Source organism: Falco punctatus (genome assembly GCF_963210335.1).
Source record: "Falco punctatus genome assembly, chromosome: 4".
In the NCBI taxonomy this organism is placed as follows: Eukaryota; Metazoa; Chordata; class Aves; order Falconiformes; family Falconidae; genus Falco; species Falco punctatus.
Window position 1 is genome coordinate 26,603,317 of NC_137583.1, and position 23,977 is coordinate 26,627,293.

A 23,977-nucleotide genomic window follows, 5' to 3' on the forward strand; every position below is an offset into this window, starting at 1 on the left:
GCCAGGCATTATTGCTCTGAAGGGCACTGCCTGGAACAACCTGCTCTTCACAACTGCTTAACCGTATCTCAGAACAGGCTACCCAAACACAACAGATCTGTTCAGGGTTATGAACCACTCCTTTTCTGCTAGTTTGTGAACACATCTGCTCACCACATATGGAAATGTGCTCATATTCATTGTACAATGGAAATTAAGAAAAGAAAACATTTAGTGAACGGTCATACAGTACCCAAAAGCAAAAGGAATGACTAAAAAAAAGTTAAAATACTAAGTGGATAAAACAAAAGTCGGACTATTTAACAGAGGCAGAACAGTTATCTAAAAAGCCAAGTCCAGCAGAAAACTATTCTGAAGATGACACGTTTAATGCTCTGCAGCATTTACCTGAAGTATTATCAGGAGTCCAAGAACTGCTGTCTTGACATCCTCCAAAGAAGCTGAATACGATAGCAAGTCCCTCTCTTCCAGTTCAGAAGGAGATGAGAGAGAATGTGCAGCCACCTTTTAAAAAGAAATACGTGGTTTAGATCTGCAACGTATCTTTTCCTTATTTCAACCTGGAAGGCAAGGAAAGCCTACAGCAGGTCATACTTGCTAGAAATTCTTCAAGCCCAGTCAGATAGCTTGGATGTGCATAGGGTTTCTAAATCTCCTTCCACTCTGCACTTCAGATTTGCATCCTCCAAACCCCAGCAGTTTTACCATATCCTACTAAGCCATGCAACTGGTAACAGTCACGGGTTAGTCTCCTCAAGCCACAGTAAGAGGATCTGGCAAAAGACGTGGTGATGCCAACTGACAACTGACCAAACCCTGCCTCACCTTTTCTATGATATCAAGCAAGCTGTTAAAGTGATGTGTGTTGCAGCCTTCCGCCAGGTCTACGAGTAGCTGAGTGGCCAGTTTTCGGACTTGATGATCTTTATCCTCTGGAATGTGAGCCAGCTGAGAGATCACAACCAAGTTTATCAGCTCTTCCTGCAAGAGGACAGACCTTAATAAGCCTTGACATTTTGCTGTCAGTTGTTCAATCAGCATGTTGAAGAGACAATAACTACAAATGAAAGAACACTGCTATTCTGATATTAGGCTTGTTCCTAACTCACTTGACCTTTCCTCTTCCATCCAATTAAGTATTTCTGTATGCCATCCCTCCAAATATTTATGACTTTTGTTGAACATTGCTTTTGTTTTTGTCTGTCCTACAGACTTGATAGCCCATGCTCTAACAGACTGTTGATAAGGGATTTCTAGGGCTTGGTTTTTTGAAAAAGAGAGGAAACATGAAACAGCATCATGTTTTCACAGATCTTGAAGGAATCCAAGAAGCACCTCTGCTGCTTCCTGTCCTCTGACACTCTGGGTACATTCCAAGGAGCTGAAGACACCCCCCAGAGCTCTTCTGTAACTCCTCTCTCAGACAGCTTCCATCTTGGATTGCAATTAAACTGCAAGCACCAAGACAAGTCAATCTGCTCATGTCAGATTACATCCAGACTTCATCTTTTTATAAAATTTTCAAGTAAACTCTGCATCTCACAAATTGACTTTCCTTTCTTACAAAACCAAAATGCATATGGAATTAACAACCTTAAAACAGGGAAGCAAATACACAACCAGGTATGTCCTCAAAACACAGCAGCTCCCACTGCAAGTTGCACATACCTGTATCAACTAAGGGCTATTAAAAGGCAAGTCTTCTCACAAGCATCCTAAAGAAACACGTCTTGTGTGCAACATTTCAAGCACAGTTCTGTGTGTTCCCCGGTAGCAGAGACAACCTGAAGCACGCCATAAAACATGCCTCACCAAAGCCGTTCCCACCCACTTAAGATCTCGCATGAGATCATCAGAAACAGATAAACACACACCTCATAGAACTGTCTGTTAATACTCAGGACAAAGGACAAGACATCCAGAACTTTAATACGAACAGCACTACGACTTTCGTTCCTAAAATGGGAAAAGCAAATTCAAGATGAATAAAATAAATTTGCTGATATTTAGGGAACAGGGGACAGGAGAAAAGGAAAGTAAAACTAAAGTAAACTAAGAAATTTCTTAAGAGTTAGAACAATAACTGTTAAGAGATCAGTTGAGCCTTCAGTTAATGTCTTTACATATGAAATCAGATTCAACTGGAAACTGGAATCCCAATTCTGCTTTTACTACTTCTGGAGACCTTCTGCAGTTTTCCCATTTCCAATCCAAACTAGGAAGCACACGTCAGAAAAACAAGTGCTCTGGTGAGCAAATTTAAAACCAAACACATGGCACCAAGAAAGAGTTGTTCTTTGGCAGCATTTCACAGATGAGACAAAAGTGTGTTATTGCTGTATGCTGGTATCGTAGAGCACAACACTACTTCCAGGAGTACCAATTCAAAAACGGGTAAATTCAGTACTGGATAACCATATGCAATCCTGATGCTTAACAGGAAAGTCTTGTTTGGTGTCAGAACTACAAAGTGCTGTGGAGTGGAACACATAACTGACTAAGCTAATTGGAACAGCACCATCCAATAGAAAGAAAGAAAAGAAAAGAAAAAAAAAAAGCAGCATAAATAACTCAGTGGAAAGTTTCTGTGCTGTTAAACAAAATCCTTTCATGTATTGTGCCTGGAACTACCATACTTCTTAGCAGTCATCTACTAACATTAGAACTTCAGAAAACAAAATTATCTAACATGAAAAGGTGGCAAGAAACATTTGAAACTGCCTTATACTCACAAAGTTACGATTTCATACCTGAAGAATCTCTCCATTAACATCTGCAGGTTGTGAATCCAGCCATCTTTGGCAGGATGAATGGATTGAGCTCTGTATGTTATCAAGTTTAATACAGAAGATTCCTTTCACAGAAAGATCAAGAATTTTTTTTTTAGCGTATAAGCAAATACAATATATCCATTCCCCCAACCTCCACCCCAAGAAAAAGGCTCATACAAGTCCTTGCTGCTATCCACTTGCTATTGTAGGACTCCCCACTTTCAACTGTACAAGTAACAAAATGGATTCAACTGGCAACAAAGGAAGGCGACAATAAATAAAAGTCTTACTGGTCTCTGATCAGCACATCTTTCCACCAGCTCAAAAAATCTCTCTTCAGAGCCATGGAATTCATTCTGATCACAGAGTTCTTCTACTGTAGTCAAGAGATCATGTACAATGGACTTAAGCTCTTGGCTCTCCAGACTCTGAAACAGAGACAAAAAACATTCCTAAAAGGCTCCTACCTTACCAGATAGTGCTAACTTTTAAATACAAACAAAAAACTCGGTTGAGAAGCACAGTATTGAGAACTGGGGTAAACCTATACTCAGCTTCAAAGTTCGCTAGAGGGTACAAACAGGAGATTGATTTGCAAAAGTATTTATGGTAAGGTCTTTTGATTGAAAGCACATCAAGGCAGGCTCAATACTTACCTGCAGCTGTTGCAGTAATCGCTCCATGATGTCCAAAAGGATATCCCACGTTACAGCTTGCAGCTCCTTCCCATACTTCTTTATTAGACGTGTTATGGACAGAACTATCTCATAAGACACAACTGCGTTGGGACATGTCATGGCCTGGAATACAAAGCACTTCACTCAGTTAACAGTTGGAAAGCAGTGATTAGAAGCCCTCTGAAATGCAAATGAAACATGCCTTACCAATTAGGAACTTAGCCTGAAGGCCTGAGATAAATATTCAAGTCTACACACACAAAAAGCAAAGCAAAGAACCACTTTATAAAGTGCAGTTATGCACTCCTGCAAACAGCTGTAGATCAGATGTCAAATACGGCCCCATCTTACAGAGCAGACACATGAGGTTAAAGCTAGTAATTCCTGCTTGACGCATTTGGATGAGACAATTTTAAGAGTTCTGAGGCTGTCCCTGAAGACACCATCCCTCACTTTTTGTACCACACACTGGAAAGAGTGAAAGTTTTTGCTGTTTTTGTTTTTTATGGCAAAGTACCCACAATGTAGATATTGGATAAAAAGCATTCAGACTTTGCTTTTGTGGCCAACAAAGATATCCCAGAAGGGCACCTCTGCTTCAAACTTAAATCCTCTGTTGTTTTACTGTTTCCCCACACTTCACCCCATATCTAATTGCTGTCTCTTGTCTTTCAGGCATACAAATATCCCCCTGGTGCACGGGACCACATTTTTGTTCTAACTTTGTACAGGTCCAGATGTAAACCTGATTATAAAGTTCCTCCAGCATCCCATCCTACCTTGAGGAACGAAGGCAACACTGAAGTTGGGGAATTCTTGAGTGAACTGAGGCGATGAGCACCCCACAGAGCCATACCAACAAAGAACACAGCTCCTCTCAGCAGCGCTGCATCCGCCATGTAAGCTCTAAGAACAGATGGGAGAGAAGTCTTAGACCATGCCACAATTATTTTAGCATGGAAGAATCAACAGAAATACACACTGTCACAAAAATTACCAGCTGTTATACATCAGAGCTTTGCACAGCAATTTACAAACATTAAAAGCAGTAAATCATTTAGTACAACTTTAAGCAAAGGAAAACTGAATTCAGAAAAGCCTAAAAATGAGCACTTCGGCAGCATAACTAGGAAGGGAATTAATTTCTAAGCACCAGAACCTTCAGCTTGTTCTACTGAGGTCAGTGACTCCCTATCCTTGTCAAATGGACCTCTACTGAACTCCTTGGCTTCTGTGAGATACACCTTCTTTACCTGTCTTCCATGATCCTGCACATGTTGTAGATGGCACTGTGTCCCAAATGAGTTCCCAAAAGGTTGCGCATAAGCTGCAAATTCAAAGAAAACATTTAAATATCCAATTGTTAAAACGCTCATTAGCCTAAATACGCAGTTAGCTGGCTGATCGTGTCCGCTTACGTAAGTAAACGTGTCCAGCCATTTCCATGCCACAACAGAAGCCCGTCACACCATCTGAGAGGAAACTATGGGTAAAGTCCATGGACTTGACGGGACTTACACTAACGATGTGCTGATCCCTTAATACTTGAAACAATTTTAAATTTACTCTTAAAACCAAACTGAAATTATGGCAGATGTGCACAAGCACATCTGGCACTTCATCTATGAGGCCAAAACAGTGAGCTCATTAAAAAACAAAACTGCAAGAGAGTTCTGACCTTCCAGCATGGCTCGCAGAGCTCCTTCACGTTGATGGTACGGCACAAAGTGATGATAAATACTGGCAGGTTCTCCGAGGGCAGGCAATTATAGCAAACAACTGCATCTAGGACTTGCAAGGAAATCTTTGGGAAAGAGAAAATGATTATACACTTCTCTCTGAATAAAATGCAAGTCAAATCCTAACCTGGCAGAGCCTGGAAGTCAAAAGGGACACAGATAGGTCTTTTTATTTTTTTCTTTTAATCATTGCAAGATGGAAATTAAACCATAAAAAGCACTGCTGAAAAACTGATTCACTTATCGAAATTATCAATGCTCTGTTCGTTTTAGAATAAAATTATTATTTGCGTATGAGATCCAATGGCTTACAAATACTTCATAATATTGTATTAGCTCTCTTGTAAGGTGGGAATAAACTGAGAGGAGAGTCTGATGATCTCATTTTGTTTGCAGAAGTTACAGTTTCAAAGAATTTTAAAGAATTCTAAGGTACTAAGAGAGACTCAAATCACTGACCTCTATGTCCACAGATGATGAAGTCTGAATGCACAAGAGGCATATCTTGCTGTTAGGAAAGAAAATTTAATTATAATTGTTTACTTAATGTGATTTTAGGCAAATTACAAAAAGCCAAAACAGATAAGGAAATCGGCATATTATTTTACTCATCGTTCCCCTTATTTACAATTGACATTGTTGTTAACACTCTTAGAGGCACTGAACAGTACAACCTCTTTTATAAAGTTAAACTAACTTTAAATAATTGAAATTGCACTAAAATGCAACTCAATATGCCTATGCTAATACAATAGCAGAGACCCTTTGCGAGACTAAGCAACACAATCAGGTCCACCACATGCAATGGCAAAAGCACATGCAGCTAAACTGAAACAGATTTGAACATTGTAAGAACTGAAAATCAAATGTTTGCCAGAAATGTCAGGTATGACCTGGAATGAAACAGATCCAAACTAGATGAAAAAGAATTCACTTATCTGTATATTGAACTGCAACCTTCTCCTGTAATTTACCAAGAATGAGCATGCAGGAGTTAAAAGAAACCAACTTACTGGACCATGTCAGCTACGTAGTCTTCCAGATAGCAGCTATTGAATTTCACCAGGTTCACTAAAACCAGAAGGAACTCAGAAGACAAACCAACATCCATCCACTGTAGTACAAAGTCAGCTGAAGAAGGAAAACGAACTGTCACAACATGCTTTCTACCCAGAACTGTTACTACGTATCACTGCATGCCTGTCCCTTGACTTATTCCCACCAAACTGAACAGGAGCAGACACAACACTCACCTAACTCTTCTTCTAAGTAGGTGATGTATCGCCCATTCCCAGTTAGAGCCTTGAACACTTCAAGCCGTTCATGCAAGTCTTCATTGGAGGGATAGTCCTTAATAACCTTAAAAAAATGTGCTCTGAGGATCCCTAATCTCTCACCCTTTAAAAAAAAAAAAAAAAGAAAAAAAAAGGGAGGGGATAGATAACAGTGTCACTAATGAAAAAAGACAGTTAAGGCCTGGATCTTGTCAAGGTCTGTAACAGCAATCTTCATGCCTGAAATTATTTTCTTTTCCTATGGGCTATGAAAGTCTCCTGAAAATACCTCCAGCCTCTACTGGCTCTTGACAGTGGCTCAGGTCTTCTCAACCTGTTAAATCAGCACTCAGGACAGGAGGCGTTTTGTCCGGCAACACACAGACAGCATCCAATACCCAAAGTAATCCACAGAAATGCAACTTCCAGCACTGCCAGTACAGCACTCAAAAAACCCCAAAGCCAACAAACCAGGATGACTATTCTTTTCAAAAGCATCTACCCCTACTTTTTCAGAATAGCGAAAACCAGAACTTTAGTCTGATACAGTCTTACATTTGTATAGCACACTGTGAAATTCAAAGAATTCATAGTATGCTTAACTTGGCGAGGCCAGAAAAGTATCTCAGACAGAAGCTCTTGCATACTTGACATGCTGAAACATCAAAACCAGCTGCAGACTAGGACTAATGGGTCTGGGCAAAGACCATATAAAATTTGCTGTACTATGCTGAACTTAACCCAAAGTATTTCCTCTTTTTCAAGAACATTGCCCCAAAACAGAAAACTTTTCTATGAGTTTTATAAAAAATTCTGCTGAGGTCAAACCAAGACGTAAATTAAAATGCTTCCTCTGCCCATTGACTAGGCACAACCAAAATAAAAAACACAGAAAACTGTAGAATAGAGGATTTTTCATGTTCGTACTCTGCACAAACCCTATCTAAGTGTAGTGTTTCTTCCACAGCTTGTTTTTACCTGCCCTTGAACGATTGACTTTAGCAGATGAAGAACAGCATGTCTGGCTTCAACGGGGCGCTCTGGCTGGAGCATATCAGCTACCACTTTCCATATTGCTTCCACTGCATGCTGCAAACAAACACAGCAGACAGGCGGCAGTAGGCAAGTTAAGCTTCTTCTAGGATCTTTACCCAGTAGATCAGTCATTAATTATGGCAAGTTAACGAACAAGATCTCCAGGGATTTTATGTCCAGAGTTATCTTTTCTGAGGGACACTCTCACTTGCCCAGTCATAAACTCAGACAAACCATACGAGACACCAAATCCCATCCTACGTGACAACCTGCACCCCAGTAACTGAAGTTCTTCCTTCACACACTTACTTCAGTGTGAATATGTGTGCAGAAACCTCCACCCAAATACAAGATGACCTTAAAACCAATTTGAGGTTGCTTATTAACAAGACAGAAGGAGCTAGCAAACACCTCTTCTGCAAGATTAGTATCTTTTCCCAAGAACCATCCTGAACAGGCCTGAATATTTGCAGCATTCTCCAACCATTCAGTTCAGGAGGCCCACCAGCTATGTCCTCCCTGCTCCACCACTGGTAGGCTGGACAAGACTAATTTCCAGGGCCTGTGAGCCATCCATTTACAGGTTTGGACAGCACAAAACAGCTTCTGGGATTATCAGTTTTAAAAGGCAGTCTAAAGGAACTTCTTACAATAGGTTAAGAGCTGTTGCTTAAATTTTCATCTTTCCACTATTCACTGAACACTTTGAAACTTACCTCTTCAATTTTTTTTGTTTTTGCCACTTCACAGATTTGACTGATTGCTCGTATCCTATTACTTAATCCACATTCTATGCTCAGTTCCTGGAAAGAAATGTAGAAATAAGCTAACAGTTTATCTTACTAGAAACACTTATCCATTTCTCAAAGGGGATCGTGAACCACTGAAAAATAAATTACATATTTGTCCAAAATGATCTAACCATTAGTCATCACTGGAGCTTTCCAAGAATTTCTCCAAAAACTTTTTTCCATTAGCAAATGATTTGTCAAAACTAGAACTTCCACAGAACTGAAGCCAAGCAGCTTTCCACCTCCAGGACAGAGTATCTCATTTTCTTCAGAAAAATTAGTAACTCACTGGCTGTGGCACTCGCCCAGTTCATGGGAGAAGGGTAGAGAAAGGAGACCAGCTCCTCAGCCTTCCAGCAGGTAAGAGCTTGGCTGCTCCAGCACAGATGGGATTCTAGTCTCCTCCTTTTTATGTGTTTTCATCCCTGCATGCCAACTATTCTGCTTACAGACTTGCTGTACCAATTACTGGAATAATTTTTTAAAAAATTATTTTATGTTTCACAAAATCGTAAGGTTTTCATAAAATAAAACCGTTTCCAGCTTGTGCTAACTGCCACCACATAAACTTCATCAAACTCGGACTATAAAAAAAAGCAACATGTTTTGAGGAAACACCCTGTAACCAGACATAAGACAACACCATCCTATCAAATATCTCAAAAGCATTCAAACACCAAACAACTAAAATGCTGTAACTTCAAAGTAGGTGAGTTTTACATCTATTTCATTAGAGAAGGAATAGAAAGATACAGTGAAAAAGCATGACTGGAGAGGGAATGGATGTCAAAACAGAAAGGAGAGCGAGCAAGCCCTCCTTCCGACCCTGTCAGCTCAGGTCATCCAGGCACTATCCCCACCTTTACTATGGTCAGTTCTCACACCTTGAGTATTTCTGCAGTGATGATAAACTCTGTTTGTTTGCCCTCTGATGACTTGGAACTTCCCCGGGATGTTCCCAGCCCCAGGAGATTCCTGAACTTCTCCTTCAGTCCAGAATCCTTGCTCTGAGGCTTTGCCATTGCTGACAAGCAAGCAGTGCTGAGCCCCTGCAAATACAGAACAAGGTTTTTGTTAAGGGCAGCCCAAGGGGAACCTTTAAGTAGGAAAACACCAGTAACACCTGTCATGACTTGGCTTTTACAAACTGCTCTGGTGTCACAAGCCGTTTCAAACAAGGGAGAAGCCCCACACTGAGGATGAAGCAGCGAGGAGCCTGCGTGCACGGGGAGCCTGTGCTGCTCCTGCCTTCAGCACCTGCATCCTGCAGCAACCCAGGGAACACGGAGTTCTGGGCTACCATTTTCTGGGAGCTCTGAACGGCCAGCACCACCACAGCCCACGCAGAGCAACCACCATTTTAAAACCACTGAGCTGATTTCTGAAGTATAACTGCACACACACACACTTTTTGGCAGTACTCATTCCCAGTCCAAAAGCAGTGGACAAGCACACAGCGCTGTAAAGCAGATGCTGAAAGTAGACAGACGTGAGGCAGGACTTAAGAACTGCAGCGTTCAAACATCCAAATGGTGCCAAGGCAAGGAGAAAGTGGGGAGGTGAGAACAAACACACGCATTACAGCAACAGCACACTGACAGCAGCATCCTTCAGAAACTGTCCCCCCGCCTGCCCAACCTGCTGCCCCTCAGGGACCCCCGGACCCAGCCCAGAGCTGGACACCCGCTCCCTGCACCCCTGCCCAGCACCCTGCCCTTGGCACAAAGCTGGCAGCCCCTCAGCTATGCCCCGTGCCCCCAGGGACACACCACAGCCTTCCCCACACCCCGGGCACCTGCCACAGCGATCACTTGTGCTCCCCAGGGACACGGCACTGACCCTGTCTCAGCATCACCAGCGGGCACGCCATGGTCCCCAGCCCAGGGGACACACCGCAACCCCTCATACAGCCCAGAGGACATGCCATGGCCCCCAGCCCAGCATCACCAGGGGACACACCACAGCCCCCAGCCCAGCGGACAGGCCATGGCCCCCAGCCCAACACCACTGGGGACACACCGCAGCCCCTCACACAGCCCAGGGGACACACCGCAGCCCCTCACGCAGCCCAGGGGACACACCGCAGCCCCTCACGCAGCCCAGGGGACACACCGCAGCCCCTCACGCAGCCCAGGACATGGCAGCGTTCCCCCATGCCCCACGGCCACGCCGGGACCACACCACAATTACCCCCCGCCCCCCAACACCACCACCTCCATCCCGGGACGCGCCACAACCCCTTACGCACACACAACAGGGGCCACCCCACGGGCCACCCCCCCGTGTCTCCCTGACAGGGGACACCCGGGGACACCCCGCAGCCGGGGCAGCCCCACACCCCTCCCGGGGCACGGCCAGGCCCCGCCTCCCGCTAGGCCCCGCCAGGGCCCCGGCCCCCGCCCCAGGCAGCACCCCCGGCCTGGGCAGCGCGACCGCCGCTCGCCCACCGCCTCACTCACCCGCCGCCCCCGGCCCGGCCCCGCCGCCCCCGGCCCGCGCCCCGCTCCGCGCCGGCCCCCCCGCGCCGCGCCCCGCCCCCGGCGGAAGTCCCGCCGCTTCCGGCGTCCGCTCCCGCCGCGGGGCACGCTGGGGCCGGTAGTGCCCGGGGCTGCCGCCATGTCCGCGGCCGTGACCGCCGGCGGTGGGCGGGCGGCGGCCCGGCGGCTTGGCAGAGCCGGGGGGGCGGCCGGAGGTACGGGGAGGGGTGACGGGGGCGATGAAGGCATCCCGGGGCGGGACCCCGGCCTGGTCCGGGCACGGGGAGCGGGGCCTGGGGGCCTGCAGGCAGCGGGAGCGAGGGCCCAGGCCAGCCGGGCGGCAGGGGCATGGTGTCCGTGTCACGTCCCCTTCGTGAGCCCGGCGTGGCCTGGCGGCTGTCCTGCTTGTGGCACTGGGCGAGGGCCTAGGGATGCATCTTGGCCTCCAGCAGCCTCCTGGGCGTTTGGCACACGCATCCCTGCAGTGTGACGTGTTCCCGGCTGGCACCTGTTTCCCAGGCCCTTCCCAGCCCTTCCTGGTCCCGCAGCTGGCCCTGGTTAGGGCTGGGTGAATGGGAAGTACTGCTGCTGGCTTGGGACTACGGGGAAGAGGCGTTCAGCCTTCATCAGGATCCCCTGGGTGGTTGCTGGCGCACTGAGCCGATGAGCTCTGGTGGGAGGTGAAGGCATCTTTCCCCTGGCCTCAGGTGTGAAAATCTCTCCTGTCTCTTGCAGTGAGCCAGGGTCACAGTGCAGCCGGCATTCCGAGGCGCAGCAGGAGGAGGAAGAGTATTGCCATTGCCTACGAGTCTGGGCAGGGTCATGGTGCCGAGCAGGGGACATCTGAGCCCCAGAGACCACGCTGGGAGCCAAGGGACTGGCAACAGCAACTGGAGCGCATCCGGGAAATGAGGAGGAACAGAGATGCTCCGGTAGATGAGATGGGAGTGGAGAAGTGTTATGACAGCAGCGCTCCTCCACAGGTAACAACACCTTGCTGCCCTGCTCTGGCAGGCAGGCCCATGAAAATATAGCCCCACTTCTGCAGCCCTCCAGTCTCCCTCATCCTCATGTTGCCCCTAGACACTTTGGATGTCTTCAGAACAGAAAAATAAACTCAGGGCACATCAGGACTCTAGCCTGGGACTGGTCCCAGGAGAGGTTACTGCAGAAGCATGCGTATGAGAGAAACCGTTCATCCTGCTAGAGCCGCCTGGTACCAGGCTCGTTGGCTTCAGACAGCCCTTGTGAAATGGCTGTGGATGTTTTCTGAGACGTTCACTGCTTGTGTTCAGCCTGTGCTGGGCATTAGAGACCAACCATCGACCACAGCTGTGAAAGGCCCATGTCCTCTGCTTAAACTGCTGCCGGAAGAGTTAGCAAACTGAACCAGGAGTAGGGGCTGAGGCAAAAATAGGATGATTTTGGACTTGGGAGTGAAAACCCCAAGAGTGTATTATGTCAGTGCTGTCTTCTGGGGCAGGCTGACAAGGCATGAAGACATGTCCTTTCTTTTAAAAAAATCTCTGTAGGAGTCCAAGGAAAGTATTTAGCAAGATGGCTCTGTAACACAGAGGAAAAATAGTATGGAGAAAAGGCGAGGGGAACTGAGGAAAAAACTTCCCAGGCTGCTTTTGTGCGCTTCATACCAGCACGTAAGCATAGGTTGGCTTCCTCCCCTTTTGCGGTCCACTTTTAAGGGGATACTGGTTGAAAGGAAGGGCCATGCTGGGATGGCACTGTGCTCCCCAAGCCTGGGAACACAATCAAAGGCCCCAGATGACACCTCCCTCTGCAGGAACCATTTGCATCAGTACAAAAAACAAAGCACAGCGAGGCCATGGTGTGGCGTTGGGATGCAGGGCTGCGCTCTCCATGCATGGTGCTGGTGTGGGAACATGGAGATAACCCGCAGGCAGGCTCGGTGGAGCAGCGGGAGTTGTGTGCTCCACAGTGACCTGCTGGGCTCTGAGGGGAGGGGTCTCAAAGACACAGCTGCACAGTTTCAGCACATGTAACGCGGTCCTTGTTGTTGGCATCATGCCTTAGGCTTGGATCCCTGGGGGAAATTACTAGCTTTGATTCCAGATTCAGACAGTGTCACACGCTCTGCAGCCATGTGGGCTGGCACCAAGTGCAGCTGTGGGGCAAAGGGGACTACGGTGCATGATACAGAAATAACTTTTCTTCCCGAGGGAGGCAGGGTGGTTGCTTCCAAGAAAAAGTGGATGTTGTAACCCTCAGCACACACCAGCACTCCTCACACAATTTCCCTGTGCTCGGTCAGAGATTTTTCCTGGTGCACCTGCAGTTTTGTAAACTTTGTAAGAGAGCTGGAGGAAGGATTGTATCCCACGTTGTCCTGGGTCAGTCCAGGTTAGTTGCATCATCCTCCTCATTCTGGTGGGGACAGAATTGCATCTGGGGAAAAATCAATTGAAAAAGAGAAGGTGGGTGGTCTGAACTAAACCCTGCATGACAGCATCAGAGGAACTCTGGGGGTTTGTGCTTCATCTCCCAGTCTCTGTCGTCCCAGTTCTTTAGATTTGGTTTTGTAAGGAGCTCACTGAAGTCAGATACCCGGTTCCTGCTGAAGCCTAGTGGGAAAGCAACAAGACTTTCAAAAGCTGCTTAGAGCAGAAGTCTCATGAAAAATCACTGGGTGTTTGTACTTCTGCGTTGTGTGGGGTCTCCTGAGAATCCCATCATCAGGAAAAGCTTTGTCTGGCCATTTGTGGCTAAGCGCTGGCATCTTTGGGTGTGAGATCCCAGCAGACAGTAGCTGATCTCTGACCTTTTACGCATGCTGACTGCTTAGATTGAAGGTGTTTCTTTTCTCCCTTTGTTGTGTGGTAGAATTAAAAGATTATGGATCATTTATGTTGCAGCCTTCCAGTCTCTTGTAGATAGATGTGGCTCACCCAGGGTAGCTCCATATCATGTACTGGACAGAAGATGGTGTGGGATGGGAGAGCTGAGCCATGCAGGTAGCCCGATCCTCCTGAGGAGATAAAGAGGGGTGTCTCACTCACTGTCTCCTTTTCCTCAGGTTATGCGCTACCAAGTTTTGCTGTCACTGATGCTCTCCAGCCAGACCAAGGACCAGGTGACATCAGCTGCCATGCTGCGCCTGAGGCAGCATGGCCTCACAGTCGACAGTATTTTGCAGATGGATGATGCAACACTTGGGCAGATCATTTACCCTGTAGGATTCTGGAGGGTGAGTGCAGGATCACAGCAGCGCTGACGTGCACATAGAGGAACCCTCTCCAGCATCCTCTGCTCCCATGCAGCTGCCTGGGACAGCTCGGAGGCCCAGAGGAGAAGCACAAAGCGGGTGCAGGCTTGTCCTTTGCAGGCTGTGCTCACAGCGAGTGGCTGAGCTGACAGCAGGTGATGAAGGCAGAAGGTGGGTGCGAACCACCCCTGAGACACACCCCCAGCCGGTGGTATTCAGCCTGTGTGCCCTGCCCCTTGGTGATCTTGCTCCTGGATTCAAGCTGAAGGCTGTATTTTACCCCAGTTTTAGCAATTTGTATTCACAGCAAGATTGTTGGCTGTGGTGCGTGGAGTGTGCAGGGGAGGTTAGAGCTAATCAGGTCTCAGCATTCAGCTTTCAAGGAGAAATCAAAGAGCTTTGTCCCCCCTCCACAAACTCCAGTGTGTGGCCTCACATGTAATATATGCTCAGGAATGGTTTCTTTTCTGAGCTCTTTGTCTCTTTTCCCTGTATTGGAGGGCAACTTGGATTTTCTGCCTTTCCTCTTGGTTTTCCAGAACAAGGTGAAGTACATAAAGCAGACGACAGCCATCCTGAAGCAGAAATACGGGGGTGACATACCGAGAACTGTGGAGGAGCTGGTGCAGCTGCCAGGAGTTGGGCCCAAAATGGCCCACTTGGCCATGAACATTGCCTGGGACAGTGTGTCTGGGATAGGTAGGTTGGACCCATTCTTTTCCTAAATGCTGCCTGATCCATTCCCCAGGCAGAGGGGAAGCGTCGCAGCTGGGTAAGCTGCCTGCCCCGGGAGTCTGGTAGCCTTGCTTCAGTTTAGTCATCTGCAGAGCGTTTGGGTGGGTGAAGGATGTGACTCTCACCCACTCACAGCGGATGAGTGGCTATAGAATTCAAGCATGGATCCAGCTATGGTTTTTCCCCAAGTTTGATAGCAGAAATCCCCAAGGGCAGTGACTCCCTCCCCTCCGATGCTGGTAAGCAGTGCAAGTGTTGCAGTGCCTGATTGGGTGGGCATAAAAAGGATGTGCTAGCGGAATAATGCTTTGAAATCTCTTTGGTGTCAAGTGAAAGAGAGGCGGGGGTAATTTTGTGATCTGGAGATAGTTGTAGGATAGTCTGAGGTTATTTTTTTCTAGGGTTGCTTCTGTTGAAACAAATCTCATTTGGGAATTTTGTTTGGCAAGGCGTAAGAGGGCGGAAGCAGGGCTTAGTCAAAATTGCCGTTTGAATTTGTTAATTCATGATGGGTCATAGAAAGAAATGGTCTCGGGTGATCTGTGTCTACAGAATTTCTGATCTGTTTCACTCCTGTGGCAGGCTAATAGGTGACCACAGGTACATTTGTTTATTTGTCACGTTTATTGAACAGAGAGCGTGTAGCTGTAACTTGTGGAGCTGCGTGCTTTACCACTGATGGGCTGGGAGGAAGCCTGCGGTGGAGATGGGCCCAGGCCAGACCCAGGGCAGGTTCATTCCTGCACAATGCCCCGTTGGGGAGCGTGGCTGGCAGCAGAGCTGCCTGCAGTAGCCGGCAGATGGGGCTGGACGATCAGCTGCCCGGCCTGGGGGCCCCTGGGGACAGATTAATATTCCATGTGTATTTTCTGCTTAATGGAGGAGCCCTGGGAAAGCTAGGAATGGTGTCACCTGATGAATGACTGCTGCCGCAGCGAGGTTAGTGCGGGCAGCAGCTGACTCCCGCAGCCCCACTGGTGACAGTCAGCTGCACGAAATGTGGCTCTTGCACTACATTCTACAGCGCTTGGGGTCTGTTGTTCTCTCCCTGCTGTGGGGGAGGGAAGTCCAGAGGGAGCCAAACTAGCCAACTGTTTTCCAAATAATTGTGTGCTCGGTTTTGATTTAGGAGGCAAGACTTAGTCTTCCTGTTTACAGCAATTTCCTGGGTTTTGCCCAATTAGCCATAGAGACAGGTTTATCGCTGCTGATCTAACAATAATATACTTTGCATTCAGAGCTTTTTAGCTCAAAGCACTTTATAAACATTCGTTTAAGCCTCACAAACCCTCTTATGTTGTTAGGTATTATGAAATGTGTTTTCCAGCTGGGTAAACTAAGGGGCAGCGATTGCAACTTGCGTAACATCAGCTGAAACACAGGGAGGAAGAGAACCCTGGACAGGCTGCCCTGTGCCTGCTAGATCAGAGCGTGCAAACCTTTGAAGGAAGGCTGGGTCAGATTGTGTGAGCGTGGCTGCGTGGCATGAGCTATCCATCCCATCTGGCTTTTGGCTCTGGGCCTAGGAAGAAAGCAGCACGTTTGTTCTGCGAGTAAGCCTCCCCTCCTGTTTCACCTGCCTGTTCCTGCCGGCCCCTGGAGGAAGCCCGTGCAGGGCGCTGTACCTGGTGTGCTGTGACAGGCAGCTTTTGGCTGTGCTCTCTCCGTTCAGGTGTGTCTGCCCCCACCTAAACTCTGGGCTCTCCCTTCCTAGCTGTGGACACCCATGTGCACAGGATCACAAACAGGCTGAAGTGGGTGAAGAAGGAGACCAAATACCCCGAGGAAACTCGGGTAGCGCTGGAGGACTGGCTGCCCAGGTGAGGCCTGAGACCCCAGCCTCCTTCCTCCACACCAAGCCCCTCGAGCTAGCTGCAGGAGCTGTGTCTGCACGCAGCCCTGCTTATAGCATTTTCGGTGACTGCACTTTGGGTCCCTCCTCTTTACAGGGACTAGCCTGCAGGTGTTTCTTCTCTCCCAGGGAGATGCAGCAGCAAGGTCTCAGCTGCTTGGTTGTTTCCTGGCTATCAGATATATTGATCACCACTAGTGTAGCCGGGTACCTGGAGGCCTTGATGCCCAATTCTTGCCTTGACAAGTTTACCATGACCCAAGCCAGGTGCTTTTCTGCACAGGACCTTGCTGAGCCTAATGGCCACAGCAATATCAGACTGTGGTTGGATTCTGGCCTTCATTGATGCTTAATCTTCAATATCAAATGCCAGCTGACAGGCACTCTGTTGCAGCTCCGCATCTGGCATATGCCTTAGCAGAAGAGAACGACCACAGACTCTTTGTGTATCTGTCCCCTGCTCCCCACCCCAGTTCAGAGGGATGAGGAAAGGTTAGGAGGGCTGTTCTTAGTAGCTGGGATCCGCCTCCAGATGCCTTGGGAAGCCAAGAGGAACAGGCAGTAGGCGAAAGGGATCCATTTAAAAGCACGGGCTGTTCTTTAACTCCTCTGAGCAGCTGTATCGGAAAGCTCATGTTTTTTCCTCTCACTACAGGGATCTCTGGAGGGAGATAAACTGGCTCTTGGTGGGCTTTGGCCAGCAGACCTGTCTGCCTGTGAATCCCCGCTGCAATGAGTGCCTCAATCAAGACATTTGCCCAGCTGCTAAGAGACGCTGAGCGATCATCCAGTCTTTGCAGAGCAACAAAGCTGCTTCAGCTCAGCAGAACCCCAAAGCTGAGCCCTAGTTAAAGCTGTGCTTTGCACAGGGCTGGCTGTGTGACTGCAGAGAAACAGGAGACTGCTGCAGCCAGCTCAGCATCTCTTGGGAGGGAGCAGCCGCTGGCAACGGCTGAGCTCTTGAGAGGAAAAAGGGTCTTTCAAAGTACAGCAGTCCTGCTGTGTCAGTGCTAAAGGCTCCAGCCCCCGTGTGAATGCCTGGGCATGCCCCAGCGGAGCAGCAGGCTGTGCCACATCAGGAGTAGCTGGAGAGAAATGCTTTATCGTAGGGGACTTGCTGTTGCTTGTAAATGCACATTTAATAAAGGTGGTGGGGTTTATTTTCCACCCGTGAGGTTCGCTGGCATCTGTACAACGCAGGGCAGGGGGAGGAGAGCATGGGTGACCTCACCAAAGCGTAAGACCACAGCAACCAGCCCTGCCAGCCGAAAGCAGGCAACAGCAACCTGCCAAGCTGCCTGCCTGGCCTGGGCAGCAAGGGGCACCACAGTGAGTAAGGTGTAACTGAAGACTTCACAAAGCAGGATCAGAGGAGGCCATCGCCTCGATAAGTGACCTTTGGGGTCCTGGTAGAAGAGCAGAGGGTGATGCAGAGCAGGGCAGGCAGGAGAAGAGCCAGTGTCGCACTCAGTTCTGTGTGTGCCAGCAAGGGTTACAGTGGCCACAGGAGCCAGGCTCATGTGTGCCTCAGAAGCTGACAGAAGGGACACCACCACCGTCCGTGTTTTGTTCTTCAAAGAAAGGGCAGTGCTGACTTCATTGTAGAGCTTCAAAGGAATTACTTCAGCTACTCTTTAAACAGGCAAGGGAGGAAACAAAGTTTATAATGTGCTAAAGAAGGCTGTAATTCTGCTCTGAAGTTCCCTACCAAACAGATGAAGAACGAGCAAATAAGTACTCAGTACATGGGAAAACGAAGTTTATTACTGACATTACAGTGTACATTATGTTTTTGCAATGCAGTTGACAGCCTTATACTTCATTGATTTTTTTTCCAAGTTAAATGTACAGGAACTGAGTAATTACTACTGAGCTACAAGATGTCAGAAATACAGTAAGTGCTTTAACCAGGAGCAGTTTCCATGGACTAAGCAGAGATTAAGATTTTAAAATCTTATCAGTACAGACTTGCACACCTGATTTCTTTTTATCTGCATTCAAAACTACATGCTCTTTTTTTCCCCCCCTCAACTACAGCGGCCCAGTCTTGTATGAGAAATGTGGTATTTACAAACAGGTCTTTGCTCTCTGACATGCATCAGAGAATGCAACATTTAGGTCAGTGTTACGGGGAACGCTCTGCCCTGCACAGACTGGGGCACTGCCTGGGGTTTGGCTATGCAGGCACGGGAAGCAACGTGCATACCATGAAAAAGAAGGGCTCCTTCAAAAGCTTACTGATTTATAGAAGCAAGTATTTTAGGGGCCAAAAAGAGAGCAGGTAATTGTCTTTGAAGTGGGGTAGGGAAGAGGTGTCTTGTTAATGGCAGTCCTGGAGGGGAAGCAAACCTCTCCACATCCTGAGCTACCATCCTGCTGCCAGTCTTGTCACCGATAGCCAAACACCTGCACCAGTTCCTCTCCAAAGTCATTATTTTCAACCTGTTCAGCCCATCAACATTCCTAAAAAGATAACTTTCACAAAAGAGAACTCATCTCCTTCACCCCTGAGGCTCTCCATGCTCTCCTCCCAGCCAGCTAATGGCCACGGGCATCAGCTGCTCCACACAGTGAAGCCAAATGTTCTGGCTCTGCTGCTGCGGTTGCACCCACCCGCCGCTGTGCCGAGCCTCAAGCTGCTGCCGAGGACGGCAGTGTTATAAGGCACCTTTTAGTTCAATATTTAGGAAATACACACAGAGCCATTACAATATCCATAGCGCACTGAATAACCCAAAGGCTTGTAGCATAAACGGTGCTGGACTAACGCAGGGCAAAAACCACAGCCCTGTGTTTTAAAATAGTCATCGCTGTCCCAGTGATTGTTGCCATTCACTTTTAGCTGAGGAAAGTGGTTTTGTACTCGACTGTCTTGCTGTGCCCAGTCCCTTCCCACTGCTGCCGTGGCATTTGAGCTGAATACTGGGCAGCTGCCACAGCTGGGCTCGGGGAGCTGCCGGAGCATGGGAGGGAGGGGGCCAGCCCCATCACAGCCGGGACCCTGCCCTGGTAAAACTCCTCTGCCACCTGCGAGAGTGTGATGTAGTTCAGCATAGTCACCTTCCCTCCATTACTTGCCCTTGGCTGTAAATAAGAGCTTAAATGGGCTTAATTTGTAATGCTTTCAGGATATGTGTTTGAGGTCTAACGCCACGAACAGGGTGTTTCTAAAGGAGGCCACAGAAAGCCCAAGCGACTGCCCATGCCATCACGCCGCTGCCTGCTTCATAGCCAGCCCCGCAGGGACCCCGTGGCTTCAGAGGACGCCCTCCCGATGACGAGACGGACTCGGTTATTCCCAAGGGCTGGAGGCATCAAACACCAGCCCAGAAATAACGACCCAGGCGGGATGCAGACCCAGCACCCAGGCACAGCCACCGCTCAGCCCCACTGCCCCAGCGCCAAGCCCACAGCTACAGCCGCATCCCCACGTTCTTCCCTGGAAACATGCTGGGTTGTGCTCACTCTCGGGCCTGTCCAAAGAGGTTTTGTAGCATCTCATGGATCTTGTCTTCCTGCAAGGCTGCTGGAGCTGGGCCGGCAGCACTGCCCCTTGCACCACGGGGCAGGACTGGCCCCTTCCCTGCCTTCCCCTGCTGCTCAGCGCTGCATCGACAGCTGCAAAGGGTCAGGCCTGTGGCATTTGGGCTGTTGGGTTTGGGGTTTGTTTTTAAATCCTGCCCTCTCCCCTCTGCAGAGCTGTTGGGGATGAAAAAGGGGCTTTTATTGCTGGGGCAGAAGTCACTGGTGGGGAGGGAGGTTCCTAAACTAACTAAAAACATATGGGACTTTGTTAAAAAAAATAAAATAAAAATGACAAAACAAACTTTTCCATCCAATAGCAAAGCCAACAAGAGCGATTTACAGCCACTGTCCATTTTCCCGTCGTGTGAGTAGTTGATGCTGCAGACGGGGTGATGGGGAGGGGGTGCCAGGTACAGCCCACCCTGCGGGCCCCCACCACTGCAAGGCACGGGGCCATGAGACAGGGGCACAGAGCATCCCATGGGGCTCAGTCTGGGACACCCACAAAACCAAAACAAACACCCCAAATAAAAAAGGAGAAAAAAAAAAAGTAATAGAAGCCTAAATGATACAGGTAGGAAACAACAGTTAAAACTCTTCCAGTCCTTTCTCATAGGAACAGGGGATGGCAGGCAGCCAGAGCAAGCAAGAAAAGGAGCTTTGGTCACATTTGTCTTATGAGAATCGCTGGTGAGTAACAATAATAATAACAATAATAATAATAAAAAATAAAAAAAAAAAGGACTTTAAAATACGCCTTGTAAAAGCAACCAGTGAAGAGCAGAGCACAAAGCATCTCACGTGGACACTGAAGGACAGGGCGTAGGCACCTCAGAAACGTCCGAGCTGAGGCAGGGGCAGGAGAGCGGCGGACGGCAGCCACCAGGCAAGGTTCAGAAATTGCTGAAAATCTCTCGCTTCTTGTTCCAGTCCATCTGCGGAGCTCTCTTCTTCACCCGCTTGGCCCGCACCTTCTCCTTGGCCTCGGCAGCCGTGGGGCTCAGGGTCAGACCGCTCTCCTCAAACGGGTCCTTCTTCTCTGCGTCTCCATCCTGCATGGAGAAGGGAGACAAGAGGTCAGCCCACGGCAGCGGCCTCACCGCCGTGGTGTCCCGCAGCGTCTCACCCCACGTGGCCCCGTGGGGCAGGAGGTGTCTCCTCCAGCATGCACGGTAAGCGAGAGCGCAGGGTGGCTTTTCACCGGCAGCATCCATGTGGCCACAGAATTACTACGTTGCATTTTGAGGGGGGCGGGGGGGGGGGGGGGTTTGTGGTGGTTTATTTTTTTCCTCCCACCCGAAGAATGTGTGGCTGCCACAGCTGGAAGTGAAAAAGCAGAAACACAGAAGCTGCTGCCAGCGGGAGAATGAGCTGCTCCGCTTGTCTGCTGCAAAAATGAAAAATAAGCCCCCGGTATAGGCAGAGAGCAGGGATGAGGGAGCAAACGGTGAGCCTCAGGGCTCGCAGGGAAGGGCTGTGCCAAGGCCCCCCGTGCCCATCTGTGGCTAACTGGGGTGGGATGGGGCGCGAGGAGGGCAGCAGTGCCTGCCTGTGTGCCCACCCAGCTGGCTCTGCCCACGGCCGCCCACGGGCACCAGGCAGAGCAGTGTTTGCTTTGGGAACTGTATGGAAAACAGCATCTTTCCATCTGCTTATTACAAAGATACTGTTATTCTAAAAGAAAAAATAATCAACTTTCCTTTCTGAAGTCACTGCCAGTGCCGCGATGTGCCCTCAACCAGAACCCTCCCGGTGCTCCTCCACTAACCCCAACCCTCCTGCTCCTGCAGCGGGTGAAGGGGCCACCACGTCCTCGGGTACAATGAACGTTCTGGCCAAAATGCCTTTACCTCGTTGCACCCCTGCTGGGGCCGGAGCCAGCACTGGGTCTCCAAGCCCCTCAAACCCCACCGGTCTGGGAAGCATCATCCCTGCGGGGACGCGGCTCATCAGAGCTGGTTTCAGCGGGCAGCACGCTCCGTAGCAGGCTCAATCTAAAGCTCCTGCTTGACTGATGGCACCTGTGCCGAGGCTTTGCCAGCGCCTGGTCGGGGTGCCAGGCAGGGCAGAGGGGGTTGCCCCAGGAGCCGGGCTCGGGGAGAGGCGGCTGCACCGCGGAGCTGCACGGCCACGCTCCACAAGCACCGCGCTCACGCCTGTAGTGGGCAAACATACAGAATCATGACCTTCAATTTAAGGAAACATTTTAAAGCCCGCCTGCGGCACCGCTGCCCTACCACGCATGCGGAACTCCAAAATCATGATTTCGCAGACCCTGCTGATAACCATGGGCAGGTCTTCCACCAGCGCGGCAAGATGATGGCTCCAGCTTTGCTCTGACTTAATGAACACAAACTGAAGGGGGTGGTGGCTTGAATAAGCACACCAGGCTGTGAGCTGGGGGCACGGCCACCTTGCATCACCCCCTGGGACTCTGGTTGCTAGTGCAAAGGTGGGACAGTGATCCCTGAAACAGCCCAAAGGTGACTCCATGGGAGGAACTGCTGTGCTTGGGCACCAGGACACAGCCTGGTTTTCCAAAGGCAGAAGCCACTGGACCAGGACATGTATTATTTAATGCTCAGAGAGAAACAGAGATGCCAGACTGCAGGCGTTTGGCCACAGCTCTGGGACGCAGCTGGTGTTCGAGATGTTTCAGAGGCTCTGGGAGCTCAGAGGAGGCTGCGTGAGCACTTGCTGCCGTCAGGCTCCTGCTTCCAGCCGTCTCGGGGCAGGGGGCAGTACCAGCACCAAGAACCAGCAGGGACACCCCCCCCCAGGGTCCCTGCACAGAGACATTCCCCTACTTTTAGCAGAATCTCATGCTAAGGATACATTTTTAAGTGCTTTAGAAAGCTCCTACTTATTATTTCAAGAAAAAGAAAAAAACTCTGCTAAATTAATAACACTGAGGGAATACCAATCCATGCCTTGTGTTTTATTTTGGTCGCTTGCTCGCCTTGCACAGTGAGGTCTGCCTCTTCTCTGGCCCTTCGCTGCGGCATTCAGCCAGGTTCCACCAGCAAAACAGCCCCAGCCCTGTGGCCACCAAACCCACACTCCTCCCAGCTTGAGCAGCTCCTTTAAACACCAATAAATTCACCGTGCTCCAAGCAAAAAGCAGCTTGGCTTTTTTAAATTTTAGCCTGCCTTGTTCCTGTTAGCAGCACTTGAACCTCACAGCTCAGCTCCTCCTGGCTTCCCAGCCTAGCCTCCTGCCCTGTAGCTCGTCAGTACAATTACACTGAAGATCCACAACTCTTGTAGGCATCCTTTCATCTTACACCTCCTTTCAAACTATTAGAGCATGAGTCACTGCCCGACAAAGTGCCAATTAACTTGTTGCCGTTACCCCTTGACGTTCTGGGCTGCTCCGGGCTGCCCGGCTTGGGGCAGCAGCATCTCCTCCCCGAGGTCACGATGCCTGAAGGGATGAGCACGGAGCATGCGTGAGTGCTCCCAGAGCCGGGACAGAGCAGCATCCGCACCCTCGCAAACCCCATCTGTTAATATATGGGACATCTGCTGCTGCTGGCCAAGGCCATGCGACGCCACGAGCTTGGCTGTCCCCTGGGCAAAGGGGGGAAAGGACATCCCTGTGGCAGCAGCTCGTGGCACCTGTGCCGAGGCTTTGCCAGCGCCTGGTCGGGGTGCCAGGCAGGGCAGAGGGGGTTGCCCCAGGAGCCGGGCTCGGGGAGAGGCGGCTGCACCGCGGAGCTGCACGGCCACGCTCCACAAGCACCGCGCTCACGTCTGTAGTGGGCAAACATACAGAATCATGACCTTCAATTTAAGGAAACATTTTAAAGCCCGCCTGCGGCACCGCTGCCCTACCACGCATGCGGAACTCCAAAATCATGATT

The 23,977-nt window shown here is 49.3% G+C and overlaps 3 protein-coding genes and 1 long non-coding RNA gene across 12 annotated transcripts in view; 2 read left to right on the forward strand and 2 right to left on the reverse strand.

Moving 5' to 3' along the window:
- The window catches only part of TSC2 (TSC complex subunit 2), a gene marked incomplete at its 5' end in the record, with an annotated part of 35,617 nt that extends 24,712 nt beyond the window's left edge, over positions 1–10,905 (reverse strand). For 6 of the 7 annotated variants that reach the window (XM_080384748.1, XM_080384747.1, XM_080384746.1 and 3 more), the window contains 16 exons: positions 388–504; positions 826–981; positions 1,875–1,956; positions 2,751–2,854; positions 3,062–3,199; positions 3,428–3,571; positions 4,228–4,354; positions 4,702–4,775; positions 5,127–5,252; positions 5,647–5,695; positions 6,201–6,318; positions 6,441–6,585; positions 7,440–7,550; positions 8,213–8,299; positions 9,172–9,336; positions 10,747–10,905. In XM_080384748.1, the coding sequence (XP_080240874.1) occupies positions 388–504; positions 826–981; positions 1,875–1,956; positions 2,751–2,854; positions 3,062–3,199; positions 3,428–3,571; positions 4,228–4,354; positions 4,702–4,775; positions 5,127–5,252; positions 5,647–5,695; positions 6,201–6,318; positions 6,441–6,585; positions 7,440–7,550; positions 8,213–8,299; positions 9,172–9,336; positions 10,747–10,905 (1,902 nt within the window). Of the gene's footprint in view, positions 1–387; positions 505–825; positions 982–1,874; positions 1,957–2,750; positions 2,855–3,061; positions 3,200–3,427; positions 3,572–4,227; positions 4,355–4,701; positions 4,776–5,126; positions 5,253–5,646; positions 5,696–6,200; positions 6,319–6,440; positions 6,586–7,439; positions 7,551–8,212; positions 8,300–9,147; positions 10,491–10,746 lie in introns of those variants that run through there. The other variant, XM_080384749.1, reaches the window with a different exon arrangement.
- NTHL1 (nth like DNA glycosylase 1) lies at positions 10,861–17,756 on the forward strand. Of its 3 annotated transcripts, none has more exons than XR_013927708.1 (7): positions 10,861–10,979; positions 11,500–11,747; positions 13,814–13,984; positions 14,542–14,701; positions 16,042–16,290; positions 16,410–16,557; positions 17,245–17,288. XR_013927708.1 is itself a non-coding variant. In XM_080384810.1 (6 exons), exons 1-6 carry the CDS (start codon positions 10,904–10,906, stop codon positions 17,366–17,368), a joined length of 885 nt encoding a protein of 294 aa, XP_080240936.1. In that variant the 5' UTR covers positions 10,861–10,903; the 3' UTR covers positions 17,369–17,756. The 3 variants fall into 3 exon arrangements, 1 of the variants encoding a protein (XP_080240936.1); XR_013927709.1 differs by having other exon boundaries at positions 16,452–16,557; positions 17,245–17,260; XM_080384810.1 differs by lacking the exon at positions 16,042–16,290 and having other exon boundaries at positions 16,452–16,557; positions 17,245–17,756.
- A 575-nt stretch (positions 17,757–18,331) lies between these two features.
- The window catches only part of NHERF2 (NHERF family PDZ scaffold protein 2), a 40,514-nt gene continuing 34,868 nt past the window's right edge, over positions 18,332–23,977 (reverse strand). The window contains exon 7 of the mRNA XM_080384799.1: positions 18,332–21,166. Coding sequence (XP_080240925.1) covers positions 21,008–21,166 — 159 coding nt within the window. The 3' untranslated portion in view covers positions 18,332–21,007. The remainder of the gene's footprint in view (positions 21,167–23,977) is intronic.
- Positions 21,162–23,037, forward strand: LOC308062817. The gene is made up of 2 exons (XR_013927710.1): positions 21,162–21,286; positions 21,824–23,037. It is a non-coding gene; the product is annotated as an uncharacterized lncRNA (long non-coding RNA).